Source organism: Protopterus annectens, chromosome 14.part0, assembly GCF_019279795.1.
Source record: "Protopterus annectens isolate FY-2018-M chromosome 14.part0, PAN1.0, whole genome shotgun sequence".
NCBI classification, from domain to species: Eukaryota; Metazoa; Chordata; order Ceratodontiformes; family Protopteridae; genus Protopterus; species Protopterus annectens.
The window spans coordinates 426,376,342-426,396,731 of NC_056748.1; the positions used below are offsets into that span (position 1 = coordinate 426,376,342).

At 39.6% G+C, this 20,390-nt stretch overlaps 1 protein-coding gene across 1 annotated transcript in view; it reads right to left on the minus strand.

Annotated features, from left to right (window-relative positions):
- Window positions 1–242: 242 nt before the first annotated feature.
- Window positions 243–20,390, minus strand: part of ZRANB1 (zinc finger RANBP2-type containing 1) — a 1,697,020-nt gene continuing 1,676,872 nt past the window's right edge. The window contains exon 10 of the mRNA XM_044056199.1: window positions 243–2,514. Coding sequence (XP_043912134.1) covers window positions 2,299–2,514 — 216 coding nt within the window. The 3' untranslated portion in view covers window positions 243–2,298. The remainder of the gene's footprint in view (window positions 2,515–20,390) is intronic.

The window sequence follows — 20,390 nt, forward strand, 5'->3', positions numbered from 1 at the left end:
CATTTCTGATGATGCTAGCACACAATGTGCACTTTCTCCTGCTGTGGCAAGAAAAAAAAAATGAAGATGACACCCCACTTATAAAACAGACATATAAAAGGTTTGGAAGTCAGGTTGGCAATTTGGTTCCTGCAGACACTAATCCCTAAAGGTTATGGCTGCAAAAAAAATCAGTGTTCACACAATTTTCTTTCATAAGTAACCAGAAGAAATTAACTGCCTAAAAAGAACACAATTGCAACTAAGAAAACTCCTCTTTCTTGTTCTCTGAAGGCCAGTATCATTGTAATTCTTAACGCTCAATGACTAAAATATGAGCAAATAACATGAAATTAGTAAAAACTGCCATTTTGAATCTGGCTTACATTAGTGTTAAAGTATTTATGTAATATTTTAAACATCTCTGGATTAAAAACATCCATTCAAGAAGAGCTGACAATTTACAACACAACACATAAAAAGTACATTTCACAGCAACAGTATGAATGTATTTGTGCAACTTGAATATCTTTTAAGAATGAAAAAACAAAACTGAAAAGTCAATTAAGAATGTAAAATGGGGAATAAGGTATTCAAAACACACTGTCTTTTTCACACAATAAATAAATGTTCAGAAAAACTATACTTAAAAAAATGAAAAACAATGCAAAGTGAAATGTTAGTGCACAAAACAATTTAGGTTTTCTTGAAACACAACTATCAATCCCATTCAAACAATTATTTGTTACCTTCACTGTTTGTTACTTTTTTTTAGTTCTGCATTACACTGGAAAAGAAACTGATTTAAAATTTTTCTTTAGTAAGGAAGACAAATAATGCAGTTTCATTAAGGAACTGCATGGTGGGTCTGGTCTCTGAAAACTTTCAATTCATGGATCAACTTAAAATACATAACACAACTTGCTCTGGATTTACATAAACTAAATCAATACAGTACTTTTAGTACTGAGGTTTGATAAATATCAAACAGAAAGTATTTCTGAACAGTGCACAATTCCAATAACTTCACTACCACAACAATGATGCCCTAAATTCTCCTTTTGGAGTTATTCAGTGGATCACCTGCATAGCTCAAAATGCTGCAGTGTCTTGCCCTTACCATTCCCTGCTTAGGCCTTAGAGCTACTGCTGCTGTGTGTGTATTACTAAGACCTGACCCACTAAAGTCTCTACATTTGCATATTCTTAACTTCAAATGGCAACTTCTACTTTATACAGAAATATTGCACAAAAAGAGGAAATGGAGTAAACACAGAGATGGGGATTAATTTAACATACATATATCAATTTGTCACTGCAGCAGTTTTTTTTTTTTTAGAAAGTTGCTGAATCATTGCTATTTGACAGTTTTATTTTGAACGATATATGGCTGCATTACATATTTATTCTTGTAAGTACACAGCAAATCTGATACTGCATGCCACATTCTAACACCAAGATATTCTGGTTTTGGCAATACTGTGTGGTAATGTCCTTGATCTTGTTAGTGCACACAGCTGTACCATATCTTAATGTTCATTAACGATTCTTACTCAGCTCGGTTTCCCTATGCACTGCACACCTTTCACACAGACAGCACTGTGTTGATTAATGCTTATGTTTAAGGACTGATATGAGCCTTGTAATACAGTATTTAAGAAAAACGTTCCACACTGTTCCCACACTGTGATGCTACTGCATTGTTTCACAAATTCAAGATCATCTAAATTATCTGTAGTTCTAAATAAAAAAAAAAAAAAAACACCAAGCCAACTGACTTGAACAAGTTTCAGTTGGTCCAATGTTCACTTTATATATCTCTTTAATACAGGGGAAATATATTTCAACTCTTGTGGCACCAAACTTAATGCTGTCTATGCAGTAAGGGAAATATGACCAATAAAAAAAAACTGTCCTTAGCAAAAATAAACTGGGAAGGAATAAGCAATGTAAAATGCGCTCGAGTGCCCTTAAAAAGGATCCAATAGTTTGCTGATTTTGGTACATTTCTTCCTATTATACAACTTCTTACAGAACCACATGCAGTACATTTACAGACAGAATTGGGAAAACAAAAACAAAGCTTATCTCTTTCTTGACAATATTAAAGTAAATTAGCATATTTTATTTTATAGTCCACCCAAGTCAGCTCTTTCTTCCACAGCACAGGCTTGTCAGTTTTCTTCCTGAGACCCAGGTTACATGAGACTTCTATCATGGTGGAACCTGGCCAACTCCATAATCCACTGCTTTTCCATAGCAAACCTTTTGTCTGCTGGAAGCTGTGCATCTGCCTTGTCTACTTCAATTTTCATTGCCTCATTCATCGTCATCATCTTCATCTTCACCATCTGAAAGTGACACACACGGGCGAATCTGCCTGTAACGGTCAAGCCACTTTTCTACCATTTGTGTAACAAGTGGGTGATTGCGACGACGGGAACTTTTCTGCATAGCAACAAGTACTCCACCTTCTGTGACACAGCAGTCCATCCATTCTCTAAGTAGTTTTTCCTGCTGCTCTTCATTGCCAATCTAAGAAAAAAAAAAGAGAAAGCCTGTTAGTGCACTTTACAAAAACACATGCTTATATATATATATATATATATATATTACACACACACACACACACACACACACACACACACACACACACTTGTATAAAAATACACTAAAGTACAAAATAAAACACACACATACCCAAATGTAAGCTCTACAATATGCAAACGTTCTATGCCTAATGTAATTATAGATCAGGACTGAGCATGGCCCAACCTGATTAAGCAGTACAACTGAAATAGCAGGCTTCCAAATCACCTCCACATCTAAAACTTTCTCAAGTTACTTACTCCGAATCCACCATAATACTCTGCTAGCTAGTCTTCTCTCCAGATACAAGATGTGCGTCACTTGCAAGCAAAGTGCTCAGATTAGAAAAAAAAATCACTAAGACCCATACCTTTCAACTTGGAAACATCAAAAATTAGGACAAAGGCCCATGAAAAATAGGTACAAATCTGTACGCTGATTAACATAAACTTTGCATACATAATTATGTAACCCCATCCAATCCAATGGACTTGTGGGATACCAACTTTCAAAAGCAAACTGAAGAACAGTACCAAAATATGGCCCCAGACCCTGTAGTAAATGATAACCATTTTTTAAATGTGTAGCAATGATGTTCACTGGGAAGAGAGAAGATGATGAACCTTAGGATTTTGTTTCTGGTGACTTGCAGTATGTGGGTTTTGTGGTAAAAGTAGGGCATTTAATGGTAGGCAATATTCTAATCTTAGCAAAAGAATATTATAGTTTGCTAGGACCTCCAAAAGGCATTCTCCATGACCTACTAATCAGTGGTGTAGCTTGAGTTTGTGCTGCCCGGGGCTGTCGGAGTTTGCCGCCCTTCACCTCTCACGAAATCATGGTTGAATGCCCCCCCCCCATACACAGCCCCCCCCCCCTGCAGCCATTCCAATGTCCCATTACTTGGCTATTTCGCCCCATTTACCATAAACACTAATGTGCATACTGGTTTACTTCTACAATGATTATTTGATTTCATTTAAAACTTTTAAAATACTAACAGACATCTGCTAAACAAAGAAATACGGTCTCACAATGAAAACAGACTTAACATTAAAACTTCTCTGCTCTTGAAACAACACTGAAACCCACATTCAAAGAAGATGTATCTGGCCAGTGTAGGATAAAGATTGCCTTTGGGTTGTTTTCAAATCATAGGGCCCTTGCACACGAAACATACATGTGTTCATGTTCTTTGATCCACATTCCTGACTGCATTAAATTATATTCCTTGTATACTACAGCACACTTGTTAAAGCGTGTTTAAAATTTAGTATTTCGAACATTTTTCCAGTAAGCAATGAAACAAAATGCATAAACCAATGGTGACAGAACTGCCCAATTCAGAACATTTCCATCATCTACTCAAACTTCTGCAATCCACCAGTATCAGTAAATATGCACAACCTATGCAGAAGTAAAAGCCATCTAAATAATTCTGCATTAAAGAGATCTGTAACTAATGAAGAAGATGCTGCTAGCAAACAACTTTATACTTCATTGCTTCATCTAGAAATAAAGTGTCTGTTGCCCTTGAGGAACAAATTGCCTATGTTACATAAAAAAAAAAAAAAAAAAAAAAAAGATAAGCTAGTAATATTGCAATAGGAAATGGCTGGCGCACTCATAACTGGTTCATAGTTACTAGGTATCTCTGCCAAAGAGGACATTCTCAGGACTGCAGCATCCACCCCCTTAAAAAGTACAACACAGTACAGCATCAGTAATCCATCTACATACTGTGGGAGTAGAACCCACAGCCTTCTACATCAAAGCAAGTATTCTACCTGTTGTACTACTAACAACACAAACAGACTTGGCATACACAGCACTAAACTTCTCTCTCCTTGAAGAACTATTCAGCAGAAGAGATCTCGAAAAAAAAACAAAATTTATTGGGGGGGGGGGGCTGTGGCCCAAAAAAAAACAGGGACACATTTTAAACAATGCTTGTATAATCTTGGAAAGTTGCTAGAATATGATGTTTTCTGTTACCATGCCTTTCCTGAAAAACAGAAGACATAAATTTAAATGGCTATCATTATTTAGTGAATTCAGTTCTCACTGACTTGCTACAAAACCATAAATGTAAGAGGAACAGACCAAAACTTATATAAGCCAAACATGGAATCACATCACAAGTGTTGGCATGGGTAGGGAATACAGACTCTTGCTCCTTGTACCTAAGGTATAGGGTTCGAGCCTGGGCAACACTAACCACCAGAGATAATTAACAGGGGCATTTTACACACACACACACACACACACACACACACACACACACACACACACACACACACAGAATGGAGCTACTACAGTTTGCTTACAGAGATACACACACCCACCCCTTTCTGAGTGCTTAAAATGGAGCTACAGTTTGCTTACACAGAGATTTCAAATGGAGCTACAGTTTGCTTACACAGACAGAGATTTAAAATGCAGCTTCAGTTAATTGCAGACACACACACCTTAAAATGAAATTCGAGCTCTTTCAGAGTGCTTAACATGGAGCTACAGAGATTTCCTAGTGCTTAAAATAGAGCTACAGCTAATTGCAGACACGGACCTTAAAAGAGCCTTTTATGAGTGCTTAACATGGAGCTTCAGAGATTTCCTAGTGCTTAAAATGGAGCTACAGTTAACTGCAGACATATACACCTTAAAACGGAGCCCTTTCAGACACGCACCTTAAAATATAGCCCTTTCTGAGTGCTTAAAATGGAGCTACAGAGATTTCCTTTTGCTTAAAATGGAACTACAGTTTGCACACAAGTACTCTGAGACTGATTTCTGAGTACTACAGTTGCTAAGCACATGGACACATTTCTTAAAGATGATTTCTTTCCCAGTGCTTAAAATGGAGCTAACACTCTTAGAGATTGATTTCTAAGTAATACACAGAGCTACAGTTGCAAATCTGCGGTGGTGGTGCTGCAGTAGCATTGTCGCCTCACAGTAAGACGCTGTCCGGTTCGACTCTCAGTTAGAGCGTCTTCTGTGTGGAGATACGCGTGAATGGGTGTACCTTCGTTGAAGGTTGTGTGTCAGGGCTGGCAACTCAGTACGTAAAAATCAACTGCCAATCATTAGCGGACCGGAGTTCCGCTGTGGCGACCCCTAACTGGGAAAAGCCGAAAGTCACAACAACACAGAGCTACAGTTGCTAGCCACATGGATGGAGACGCACACAAATGACGAGATGCTTGCTTAATTTAAGCTACAGTTTGCAGTCCTAACAGAAATTTCTGACACAAGTGAACAGAGCTACAGTTTGCACACACAAGTGTTTCTTAACAGAGATTTCAGAGAACAGAGCTACAGTTTCTTAAATACACGGGGCTGCCTGCAGAGATTTGTGGACCGGCAGCAATATGATTTCTCAGTATCAAACGGAGACACACACCCCTAAAAGTACAGTTTTGTACCTACCATAAATGTGGATGTCCGAGAGGTATGCATCTGCAGTCCTAACATATGGGTTGTCCTGCCTCAGGCAGTCCTTCGGTCGGCCGGATTCCAAAGTCTGGGTCTGGCCTCGGCTGATGTCGCTCTTCACCCGACGTCATAGCTACTGTGAATTGGGTATAAAGGCATCAGCCGACGCCATTTTCCTCAGTGTTTCTTGCCCCAGATGCCAGGTGCCCTCTAGGAAGGCTAAATTTGGATAAATGCAAAAGATTCCAAATAGTAGAGAGCAAACAATATAAGCATGTATGTACATATATACAAACAAATACACCATAATAGATTCCCCCAGCTAGCTACAAGATGGGCAAATACCCTAGGAGTACCACAGAGGGGAAGGAGGGTGGGTAATCCTGACTGCAGATGCATACCTCTCGGACATCTACATTTATGGTAGGTACAAAACTGTACTATGTCCTTCAAGGATGCATCTGCAGTTCTAACATATGGGTAGAATACCATAGCCAAACTGGGGAGGAGGCACTAAGATGATTATGGTGTAGTTAAGATCCCTTGCAAAACAGCAGTTGCAAAACCTGCTCGGGATCTGGAGTATAAAGGTAGATTATAATGCTTGGCAAATGTATGCACGGAGCTCCAAGTAGCAGCTTCTAAAATGTCTTTGGTAGCCACTCCTCGTAGGAAAGCTGTAGTAGTGGCTGTAGCCCTTGTGGAGTGAGGTCTGATGTTTTCTGGAGTTGCCTTTCCATGAAAAGAATAACAAAATCTAATGCAATTTCCTATCCATTTTGAGATTGTCTGCTTTGAAATTGCTTTTCCTTCCATTCCTGTTGCATATGCTACCAGACGCTGGTCAGTTTTTCTGTTGGTCTTGGTTCTGTCCAGATAGTAGCGCAATTGCCTGTGCACATCCAAGGTATGTAGTAATCTTTCCCCCCTGTTCTGTGGGTTGGGGAAGAATGCTGGTAGGTGGATTGCTTGGTTCAATGATACCCTGGAGACCACTTTTGGCATAAAAGTAGGGTTGGTTCTCAAGGACACTCTATCCTGATGGAAGATAAGGAAGGGCTGTACTGCCATTAATGCCTGTAATTCAGAAACCCTTCTTGCTGAAGTGATTGCAAGCAGGAAAGCAGTTTTCCAAGATAAGAACTGTAATTCTGCTGTTGCTGCTGGCTCGAAAGGGGGAAGTGTTAACTTTTCCAGCACAAAGTTAAGGTCCCATGTAGGCAAAGGTGGCTTCCTTGGAGGCTTTACATTTTTAATTCCTCTCAGAAACTGCCTGAGTAGAGGATGAGAGAAGACTGGAGGATCCATGTTGTATTCTGCTGAAATTGCTGATGCATGAATCTTAATGGAGGAGTAAGACAGGCCATTGTGGAAAAGTTCTACTAAGTATTCCAGGATGTTAGCTATGTTTGCTAATGATGCATTTTCTCCTTTTGCTGCACTCCAAATGAGGTATCTTTTCCATTTGGCTGAATAAGTCTTCCTTGTGGAGGGTCTGCGAGCCTCCAGGATAATGTCCTTAACCCTCTGAGATAAATCTGGGTTATTTTGTTTTATGTAATGTTCCAGGCAGCTAGCTGCAGTGTTTTCAAGTTTGGATGTAGGATCTTGTAGTTGTTCTGTGTTAGCAGTAAAGGAACTAGAGGTAGAAGCCATGCGTGTGTCCGAGACATACTCCTCAGTAGCGGGTACCAATGCTGCCTCGGCCAGTCTGGAGCTATCAGGATGATCCTTGGGTGATCTTCTTTGATCTTCAGTAGCACTTTGTGCATCAAAGGAAGAGGTGGGAACGCATACGCTGTCAGGTTTTCCCAACTGAAGGATAGTGAGTCCACCTTCCAAGCAAGAGGGTGGTATGTCCTTGTGCAGAATTTCCTCAATTGGTGGTTGTGTGGGGATGCGAACAGGTCTATTTCTGGTAGTCCCCATTTCTTTGTAATGGTTTTGAAGATGTCTGGATGCAGCATCCATTCGTGGGCATCCGTGGTAGTTCTGCTTAATGTGTCTGCTAGTATATTTTCTTTTCCTGGCACAAATTTTGCTGGAGTTGAATGTTGAGGTTCAGGGCCACATTCCACAGGTCCATTGCCATCCGGCATAGAGGATATGAGTGTGTTCCTCCCTGTTTGTTGATATACCACATGACTGTGGTGCTGTCCGTCCTTATCAGCAAATGACCCTGTTGAAGAAAAGGTCTGAATGTCTGTAGTGCCTGTTTCACTGCCAGCATCTCTTTTAGATTTATGTGAAGGTTCAGCTGGTCTTGTGTCCATAGGCCTTGTATACACTTGTCCACCATGTGTGCCCCCAGCCTAGGTCTGAGGCGTCCGTGGTGATAGTCTGGCTTGGGTGAGGTTTGTGGAAAGGCAGTCCTCTGTTCATCTGACAGGCCTGAGCCCACCACAGGAATTCTTGTTTCAGGCATGGGATTATTGGAATCTGGGCTTCTAGACTGTGCTTGTGTTGAGACCATACATTCCTTAGGTACCATTGCAACTTCCTCATATGCAGTCTGGCATGTGGTATCAATATTATGCAGGATGCCATGTAACCCAGGGCTTGCAGGACTTTCCTTGCTGTAAGCTGGTTCTGTGTTGTTAATGCCATGAAATAGAGTGGTAGTTGCTTTTGCTTTTCTGCTGTGAGAAATGCCATCTGGTTTGATGTGTCCAGTTCTGCACCCAAGAATGTTATCCTTTGGGATGGTACCAGCCTTGACTTTTTCATGTTGACTGTGTATCCCAGGGCTTGCAGTAGTTGTATAACCTTTTCCAAATCTTTTGTTAATTTGGTCTTGTTGTCCGCTTGTATCAGGCAGTCGTCCAGGTATGGGTAAATCTGAATTCCCTGTAGCCTGCAATGAGCAATTACTGATGCCAGGCATTTCGTGAATACTCTGGGCGCAGTAGATAAGCCAAAGGGCAATGCTGAGAATTGATAATGCTCTGATCCTGCAAGAAATCTGAGGTATCTTCTGCAATCTGGTCGTATAGGGACATGCAGGTATGCCTCCTTGAGATCTAGAGTCACCAGCCAAGACTCCTTGCCCAGCATGGGAAGAAGTTGCTGTAGGGTCAACATTTTGAATTTTGGAACAATGAGATATGTGTTCAGAGCGGACAGATCGAGAATAGGCCTCCATTGGTTTTCTTTTCTTGGTACCAGGAAAAGTCTGGAGTAAAATCCTTGCCCTTGTTCCATGGGAGGTACCTTTTCTATAGCTCTCATCCTTAGTAGGTGGTTGATTTGTTCTAGAGCGTTTGTTTTTTGGTTTGGTGGTAGGTTTGGCATTCCTCTTTTTTTTGGTAGAGTGTGGAAGTGAAACCTGTAGCCTTTGTCTATTGTCTGTAAAATCCACTTGTCTCCTGTAATGTAATGCCAGTTTTCGGAAAATAAGGCTAGCTTTCCGCCTAAGGGTGCTTCCAGTTGTTCCCTGGTAGGCGGTATCAGAGCCAAGTCATTGTGTCTGTCCTGTGGAAGTGGTCGCAGCTGGATCTGTGGCAGTACTTCTCTGGTTGTTAGGCTGCCACTGACGTCCCCTGTAGGCACCCCTGGATTGACCTCTGCCTCTTGGGCTCCTATTTCTGCCTCTCTGTGCTCTGGAGGTGTCTGGAAAGGACCAATTCTTCGAAGGCCAATTTCTACTAAACCTTGGAGGCTGGACCTGTAAGAAATCCTTGACTGTTTGGACAGATTTTGCTTTTTCTTCCACCTTCTTTAGCACTTGCTGTGCAGGGGAACCAAACAAACTTTGTTTCTCCATGGGAGCATCTGGAAGTTTTGACTTTGCATGGTCTGGTAAGGATTGTTCTTTTAACCATGCATGCCTTCTAATCACTGTTCCAGTCATAGCTGATCTAAAGGAAGCCTCCAGTGCATCATAGCCGCATTTTAAGGAATGATTACTGACCTGCTGAGTGTTATGTACCAAATCCTGAAGGGACTTACGGTCTATAGGTTCAGGAGAGGACAGTTTTTTATTTAGCTGGTCTAACAAAAATTCCTGATACTGAATCATGTGGAATTGACAGTTTAAGGCCCTAGCGAAAGAGTAGCAGAAGTATAAACTTTTTTACCCCATCTCTCTAATGCTCTAGATTCTCTTTCAGAGGGGAGGGGGTTTCTGGCAGAGGCAGCTGCTACAGCTTTGGGGTCCTGTGAAATGGTTTCAGGATCTGCAATAGGAGCCTTATACAAGTGAAAGTGTGTGTCCGGGACCCTGTAATATCTATCGGGCTTGGCAGGGGCCGGGGGAAGAAAGTCAGGGGCAGTACAAGCATCATTATATGCATCATCAACAACTGTTAGTACTGGAGGAATGGCTAAAGGCCTATGCTGTGGTGAATGTAAAAAGGTCCTTAGCCTTTTCCTTGAATCTGAAAAATCCTGGCCCTGCCATTGAAAATGCTCTCTCATAGCATGTAAAATTTCCCCAAAAGAAAATTCCTCAGGAGGAGAGGCAGAAGGAATGGAGTCTTCTGCATCAGAATCCTCATAAGGGGAATATGGGCCTTCTGGAGGTTCTGAGTTTTCTGAATCATCCGAGGAATAGTCTGTAGAAACTGGATCGAGGGGCTCTGCTCTAGGCTTCTTCTCTGGAGGGGGTTGAGAGGCCCTGTCAGGGTGAGGTTGGGATCCCCTGATCAAAGAAATGAGATCCTCAGCCAGGCTGAGCATTTGGGAACTAGAGGTAGGCCTGTGTGAAGGGGTTTTAGCAGGCAAGGCCTTAGAAGATTTAGCTGCTTTAGCCCTAGAAAAAGCCTTGATAGACATAGATGCAGGAGGCCTAGCAGCTCCATGTGCAGGAGTAGATATGTCTAAAGGAATAGTATCTGATAAATCCTGGGTACCTGCAACAGCAGTGGAAATTTCAGTAGCAGATTTAGCCATGCTGTGTGAGGCCTCGGCTATAGGAGGCATGCTCTCGGCCGAAGGAAGAACCGTGGACTCGGTTTCAGCCGAAACCGAGACACTCGCGCTTGGCTTACCCGTGGTTTCGGCTGAAACCGCAGACCGTGAGTGTCGGTCCTTTTCCTTACGCTTTTTAACTAATTGTGAAGTCGGAGTCTCCGACGGCATTTTGTAAGCAAAAGCGGGACCAAAAAACTCCTCTGCAAACTCCGACCAACGTCTAAGTGTCCGTCGGTTGAAGGAAGCACAGGCTAGACAAGCTGCTACGTCATGGTCTGGGCCTAAGCAAGGAAGGCAGTAAGAGTGGAAACCCTTATGAGGTATTTGCTTCCCACAAGTTAAACAGTTATTTACTTTTTCTGACATTGGCTGAGGCAAGAAAGAGTCCCCAACGGGGTACTTAGCTTTTTAGAAGTCTTCGGTAGTAGTAATCTCTGGATCTGACCGACCGGCACTTGCGAACAGCTTCTGCTTCAGGCACCGCACGGCAAGAAAGACGGAGGAAAATGGCGTCGGCTGATGCCTTTATACCCAATTCACAGTAGCTATGACGTTGGGTGAAGTGCGACATCAGCCGAGGCCAGACCCAGACTTTGGGATCCGGCCGACCGAAGGGCTGCCTGAGGCAGGACAACCCATATGTTAGGACTGCAGATGCATCCTTGAAGGACATCTGCCAAACAGTTCTGCTGCTGCACTTTTGGTCCAAACAGTCCAAGGAAGCTGATGTCACTCATGCATGCCCACTGTAGGCTGGTGATACGTAGTGACATCAGCCATTTAGTTAAAGTTGTTGCAACTTGTAATACAAAAAATAAATTAAAAAAATCTGGAATTAAAGGGGCCGCTCGGGAATTCGTGGCATCCCATTATTTTGCCCTCAAAACCGGTAAATACTGAGGAATTCGGTATGTTTGAGAGGTTTGCCAAGACAAAAAAGCATCTTCTAATCACATTTACCAAGTAGCAGGGTGAAGAAGGTGGTTATTTTGATGAGAAGAGACCAACTCATCCAAATCCACCACTATGTTATAAATTTAACTTTCATAATTTTGTAAAAAGAGGTCCCATAGTCATCAAACCATAGGAATTTCCCATGTTTATTTCCTGGTGATCATTAAGCAAATACACCTTTAATCACTGTGGATCCAAAGACCCAGACCTTTAGTTTACTCTATCTTCTAAAAACATTCAATGAAACACACTCTCTGCAGGAGCACATTTATCATCGAAGAATACATTTCTGAAAAGTGACAGAGAATGTAGCCAGTGCTTTAGCTGAATGTGCTGCAGGCAGAGAAGGTACTATAACGCTTTAATAATCTCAGTGGTGCCACAGGTAGCACACTCACCTTTGTTGCGGTAGGTTGTATGTTTTACTCCCACACCAAGTAAATTGATTGCAGATACTATTACGTAACATAACATTTCAGGTGCTGCACCCCAGAGTGTGCCATCTTTCAGATGAAATGTTAAACCAGATGAAATGTTAAACCAAAGTCCCATCTGTTTCAGTTGGTGGTAGCTCATGTGGATGTACAAGATTCCATGGCACCCATACAAAAGAGTAGGTGTCCTTTATTTACATACAAAAATAACTCTTATTTACAAAATATTTACATATTTACAAATTTGTTTACACATATTCATAACTTCCTTTATAATCAAACTAAATTTTCATCCCTCAGACTCCCCACTCCTTTTTCCATAACCATCATCTGATTTTATTTAATATTGTTGCTAAAATCTATTTATCAGTAAACATAATTTCATTTATTCCCTCATTCCATATCACCCATATAACATAAAATAATTTATCTATTCTTTTAACTTTCTTTACATCTATTCTTATAGTATCCATATTTAATCATGTCCATGTTATCCACTTCAGTTATACCTTTGAAAAAATCTTTACATGTTTTTTTCCCATAACTTTTCTACATTTCAAAAACATGTTCTATAGTTTATTCTTCTTGGCAATGTAAACCTACTCTATTATTCTTCATTTTATAAGGCATACATCATTCTACTGGCAATCTATTACCAATTTCCACAAAAAAAAATCTTGACATTCTACTTTCTGATTACACCATTTGCTTCTTATTTTTACAGCTTTAATTTTTTCATCTGTTAAATTTTCCCATGGTTTTACAAAGTAATGTTTTATCATTACATTCTTATACCATACTTTTTTGTATCATCGATTTTTATTTTCCACAAAAATATTTTTCCTTGGTAACATTGTATTTCTTTATTTATACACACTTTTTCTCTTTTACACTTTTTTTTACCATACCCCACATTTATCATACATATATTTATACAGTTTTACTACTAATCTCTCATCTTTTTCATTTATCCACTTTAACACGTACAAATTATAATGAAGCGGCATATACCAATGAGTTAATTAAACTTAAACCTTCTGCATTTACATACAAAACTCCCCTTTTCACTGGGTTCAATCTAAAACCATATGTAAATTATTTTTTTCTACAATCATTCCTTTTCAAATACTGTTGGCAACATAAATACACCTGCTAAGTATACTTCTTTTCCCATCAGTACTGAACTTATCAAATACGTCTTTTTTTCTGAATGATAATTTATATGTTCTGCAGAAAATTATTCTGGTTTGTTTTACTACTTCTATTGTTTTATTTCCCCCAATGAATATCTACTTGCATCTTTATTCACAATTTTTATATATAACACAGAAATTTCATTTACTCTAAAATATATACCCCCGAACTTTACTACAACACCTAAACCTTTATTTTTTTCTTTAATTAAATAAAGCCATTCATTTCCAGACACTCATTTGGGCAAAATATTACTTCTTTTATCCAAATTTTGTTTTAATGCAATTATGTCAGCTGCATATGTTAACAGAAATGGAATTCTTAACCCTTCAGGTGTTATACATGCCGCTTCCTTCACTTTGTGATTTATTTCACATACTATCACATTCATAACTAAAGCAAAGTGCATACAACTCATTGAACAACCCTGTCTTACACCACTCTTCATATTTACCTCTTGGCTTAGCCAGCCATTTACAAGTATTTTTACTTTATTACTACTGTACACTGACGCACATAATTTTTTAACTTTCTCAGTTATATTACATTCTTTATTACCCATATGATTTCATGTCCAATTTATGATTCTCGCTTCTTTTCTGTTCACATTATCATACACAACTTCTTGACAACCCTTCCCTTTATGCTTTATATGCTATCTTCCATATTTTCCATTTTAGTTTCAAATCTCTTTTCTACTATTTTCAAGAGGATATTATAATCATTACTATTCAATACTACTGGTCTCCAGTTTTTTAGTTGTCTTCTATCTTCCTTCTTCCATATAAACTTAAGCATTCCACTACATAATTCTTTATACATAAAATCTTTATTGAAACCATTCATTCAATATCTTTAAAAATATATTTTTGCCAATCCCTTAAATTTTTATACATGTTATACCCTATTCAATCTGGCCCTGCAGCAGAATCTATATTTACTTGTTCTAACACTTTATCTAGTTCAATTAGTGAAATCTCCTTTTTGACTCTTTCTTTATTCTCTTTTTCTGTTAACTTTTTTTTATTACTTTCTATGTTTTTTCACTACTTTCTTTTTTCTTTAAATATTTACTGTACTACAATATTCATAATATTTTCCAGAATTCTATTTCTCCGGTAATACTTTTTTTATCCCTCATTACACTACCATCTTCCTTTACTAATCAGTTTAACTAACTCAATGCTTTTCTTTTTCCTTGTTAAAAATATCACTGCTTACATAACAATTCCTGTATTTTTCCCGATTTCTTTCATACAATTCTTTTTCTTTGTCAAAGTACTGTATCATTACGTTCTTAATCTTCCAATGCACCATTACATATACTTTTATAATTTTCTTTCTCTACTTTTCTCACATCATATTGTCACTGTAAAATATATATTTTTTCCTTAAATAACCATTCACACCAATTTTTATGAAACTTGCTCACAGCAATATCTTTCCATAACTATAGTACTAATCTCTCTCCTTCATTCCATGCTTTCTCATTTAACCTTTTTATTCATTTGCCCATTTTTATATACTCCTTGCTTTCCTTTATCTCTAACCATGTTACAAGATTATCAGAAAATTCTGTTTCAATTACTTCCCTTTCTCCTATAACTAAACATTTTGATACTATAAAATAATCTACTTCAGTTCTATACATACCCCTTTGTAAGTCCATAAATTTCTGTCTCAAAAATTTAACTTATCACATCTTATAACTTCTAACATTTGTCTTACATCATATGTCCTTTCTTTTTACACTTGCCTCTTAAATCACAACTAAAATCTCCTGTTATAACAGTCATACTTATCTTTACAGTCTAAAATCTGATGAAATCAGCTTTCCTTTGTGCTTTACAATTATTATAAGCATATAATGTTATAATTCTATATACTCTTTTTTCCATTTTAAATGTACAATGGTTAATCTTCCCATTTTTGCTAAAGTTATATCTAACAGCGTTATGGTATTCTACAGAATATGGCTATTCTAGAACATCTCTCATTTCCCAAATTCCAGATCATCTTTCCTCCCCACAGTTTCTCTGTAATCGTTCATTTGTTAAAAATCTTGTGTCTTCTAATATAATTAGATCTACATCATGTATTACACCATTCCAAAATTCCTATTCTTCACTCTATATTCTTAATTCTACTCACATTTATGGAAAGTACTCCACAATTTTAATTTTCCTTTTCCTTAGATTCATGGTTTTACAAGTTCATAGCTATTTACTAGGCTAGCTTTCTTAATAGGCCATTCTATGCCTAACCAGTTTACTTCCCAAAGGTGAGAATCAAACATTGTACCTTGTGCCTGTGAGTCGAACACCGTAACCATATCAAGCCCCAGTCTTTAAATGTATATGTTCTTTTTCATCCATTTCCTTTATTTTTTTTCATTCGTACTTACCCTTTAACATTTTCTTTTTCTGCCTTTTACCGACAGAATTTTTTTCTCCTTTTACTAACTCCCAAAATATATCTTCTTCATCACGTATTAAAACATTCCATGTTTATTATTTTTCCTCATCTAATTTTCTTCTATTTCTACTTCTCAAATTTCTTCTTTGTTCATTTTTGCAATCCATCCATAAATGCCCAATTTTGTTACATTTATAATACTTCAATTCACATTTTTTTGCATCATGTTCCATTTCCTCACAAACACCTTCTTTTGTCATAGTTACTAATCAAATGTCCTTTTCCACACACACACACACACACACACACACACACACACACACACACACACTTTGGGTTGCCCCCAGTATTTTACATAACACCTATACCCCTCCACATTTATCATGCTTGGTATATGTATTTTTTTCTCTATTTTTAACACAATATTACAGTCTCAGTCACCAGTCCATGAACCCCTTCTGTCATAAACTTTTGCAATGTCCTATACTTTGAAAAAGCTTTTAAATGTCCTTTCAATGTGAATCTTTGTTTTTTGTTTCCTTGTTAAATGCTTTTATCACAAAGATTTCATGGGTTACAGTCCTTTTTTCATATTTTCCAAGAAAATTTTCTGCTGAAAACACAGTTTCAAATATAATGTTACAAAATGACTCTGTTAATAAGAATAAATGTTCTTACCTCATGTGCTTTTACACCCAAAGAAGTTATTAAATTGTCCCACACTTCATACCCGTAAATTTCTTTGTCTTCTTTACTTTTAATCCAGACCATGTACTTATGTTTTTCACTTTCTGCCTTCTTTTCTGCTACGCCACTTTTGCCTTCTTTTACTTTCTCTGCATATGTTTTCTTTTACATGTCACCCATATTCTTCAGGATTTTCTCTGCATCCTCCTTTTCTATTTTATCCATAATGTCCCCTTTTCTGGATCACTCTACGCCACCATTTTTTTAAGTAAATCATCCCACAAACCCTCCTGATTGGAGGATTGTAATTATACAGCCATCATTTGCTGACATCTCTATCAAACAGGTTTCTTTGAAACATTTACTCAGAATCCTGCACATACTAACTAGTCACTATATTTGTTTTCTCCTTCATTTCATTCACCACTCCATCTCCTTCTCTCACCATCTGCCTCTGGACTTGGAACAGATAGAGGAAGTGCTTGTTCAAAATGGTCCCACTCACAACCATGAAGAGTAGAAAAAGTTCCCAAATTTCCCCAAGCAGTATAAATACCATCTTGGGTCCTCCCTGAAAAGCGGCTACTAGTCTAGTGGGACTAACCTGGTCAACAAAGGATGGATGGATGGATACATAAATAAATAGAACTTGGTACAGTTTGTAAGCCAACTGGAGAAAGTAACTTATACAAGTTTAGAAAGTACAGTTGTGTACACTTACCATAAATGTAGATGTTTGAGTGTATTCACTGTTGCAATCATTACATTTGGGTTATCTGCCTGCAGGTAGCCCTCAGCCGGCCTGAATATCAAAGTCTTGGATCCCTGCGTCGGATGCTGTCTCTTCTTCCATGACGTCAGGTCATCAGGGGTATAAAACATGCAGCCGATGCCATTACATCAGTTTTTCTTGCCCTAGATGTCAGGTGCCCCCATAAATGGAAGCGATTATATGTTAGGTTACACCTCCAACAAAAAGCAAATATACCAGAAAGCTGAAATACACTAAACAAGAAGAAAAGTATAGCCAAGAGAAGTCAGAGGCTGGAGGAAGGGTAACCAGGACTGCAACAGTGAATACACTTGAACATCTACATTTATGGTAAGTGTACACAACTGTACTATGTTCTTCGTGTTTCACTGTTGCAGTCATTACATTTGGGTTGATTCCCAAAGTTAAGGAAGGGAGAAGGAAGTTAGAGAGCATTAGGACCAGTTATTAAGCCCTGCAAGACTGCAGTGGCAAAACCAGCTCTGGATTTACAAAAAATATGTACAGAGCTCCAGGTAAGCAGCTTCTAGGATGTCCCTGGTAGGGACACCTTGGAGAAAGAATGTAGAGGTAGATACAGCCCTGATGGAATGTGATCTTATCCCCTTGTGGGGTAGATTTTCCATGGTGCTTATAGCAGTAATGAATGCAATGGGCTATCCACTTAGAAATGGTTTGCTTTGAAATGGCCTTCCCCTCTGCCCCTGCAGCAAAGCCAACTAGCAGCTGTTCAGATTTTCTGAGCGACTTAGTCCTGTCCAAATAAAATCTAAATTGTCTGTGCATGTCCAAAGAGTGCAGTATTTTTTCTCCTTTGTTCTGTGGATTAGGGAAAAAAGTAGGCAAATGAACGGACTGATTAAGGGCCACACTAGACAACACCTTGGGCATAAAGGAAGGATTGGTCCTGAGGGACACCCTGTCTGCATGGAAGATGATGAAGGGCTCCACTGCCATGAGGGCCTGTAATTCAGACACTCTTCTTGCTGAAGTGATGGCTAGAAGGAAGGCTGTTTTCCAAGAAAGGAATTTCAACTCTGGAGTTGCAGCTGGCTCAAAAGGAGGTAGAGTGAGCTTTTCCAACACAAAGTTAAGGTCCCAGCCTGGAGCAGGGGCTCTCCTGGGTGGTCTTAAATTTTTGGTCCCTCTGAGGAACTGCTTTAGCAGGGGGTGAGAAAAGAGGGGTGGTTCAGTATTATGTGCTGAAATGGCAGAGGCATGAATTTTAACTGACAAGAAGGAAAGGCCCTTGTGGAGCATCTCTGTTAAGTACTGAAGAATATGCGGTAAGCTGGGCGCCAGTGTGCCCATCCCCTGAGTCTGGCTCCAGGAACAGTATCTTTTACACTTTTCAGCATAAGATTTTCTAGTACTATTGCCTCCAGAATGACATCTAGCACCTGCTTACTGAGGGATGCTATTGGGGAGCTCCAGAAGTTAGCCAGGCTGCAAGGTTCAGGGTTTGAAGCTGAGGGTACAGAATATGGCCCTCCTGCTGGGACAGCAGGGAAGGGGTCTGAGGCAAGTGCCATGGTTCCAGCAGTGACATACTGTGCAAGAGGGGGTACCAGTGCTGGCGTGGCCAGTCTGGTGCAATCAGTTTTGTCCTTGGTTTGTCCTGTTTGATCTTTAGCAGAACTTTCGAGAGGAGAGGCAGAGGGGGAAAGGCATACAGTGAGAGGCTTTCCCAGGTGAAGGACAGGACATCCACTTTCCAAGCTTGACTGTGGGAAGTCCTTGTGCAGAATTTGTCCAATTGGTAGTTCTGAGGGGAGGCAAACAGGTCTACCTCTGGATTCCCCCATTTGTTTCTCAAAAGGTTGAATATCTTTGGTTCCAGTTTCCATTTATGTGGGTCCATGAGATTTCTGCTTAGGTTGTCTGCCAGTGAATTTAGCTTGCCTGGCAGGAATTGAGCTTGTAGGTGCACTTTGTAGCTCAAGGCTGTGTTCCTCAGAGCCATGGCTAGTTTGCAGAGAGGGTAAGAGTGGGTTCCTCCCTGCTTATGTTCCACATAACAGTGGTGTTGTCTGTCTTTACCAATATCTGTCCTGGAAGAATGTGGTCCTTGGAGGCTGTCAGGGAATTCTGCACAGCTAACATTTCTTTTTGATTTATATGCAGGTGCATCTGACTCTGGTTCCATTTGCCCTGAATGCACTGCCCTGCCAAGTGAGACCCCATGCATAGTCTGATGAATCTGTTGTTAGGGTTTGGCCAGCAGGGGGTAGAGTGAATGGGAGCCCCTTGTTGTGGTAGCAGGCCTCTGCCCACCAAAGGAACCTTGTCTTTATACAAGGAATGATAGGAATCATTGATTCCAGGTCCTGAAAATGTTGACACCATAGGCTTTTTAGATACCATTGCAGTTTCCTCATATGCAGTCTTGCAAATGGAATTAGTAGAATGCAAGAGGCCATATACCCCAGGGCTTGCAGGATTTTCCTTGCAGATAGCTGGGTCTTTGTGGCCAGTAGTTTGAAGTAGGCTGTCAAATAAACTTGTTTCTCTGGTGTGAGGTAAGCCATCTGGGAAGTTGTGTTCAAGCTTGCTCCCAGGAATACAATTTGTTGGCAGGGTACTAGATAAGATTTCTTTTTGTTTATGGTGTACCCCAGTGAGGACAGAAGTTTCTTTACAAATGCCACATGTTTTAGTAGCATGTCCTGGCTTTCTGCCTGAATTTGACAATAGTCCAGGTATGGGTATATCTGAATATTTATTTGCCTGCAAAATGCTATGACTGAAGCTAGGCACTTGAATACCCTGGGTGCAGTAGATAAGCCAAAGGGAAGTGCAAAGAACTGACAGTGCATGAAGCCTGCTCTGAAGCGTAGGTATTTCCTGCAAGATTCCCTTATTGGAAATGTACAGGTAAGCTTCCTTTAAGTCTAAGGTTGCCAACCAGGCATCTTTGCCTAGCATAGAAAGCAGCTGTTAAGTGTTAGCATTTTGAATTGTGGGATTACCAAAAAGGTGTTTAGAATAGAGAGGTCCAGGATAGGATGCCAGGAGTGGTC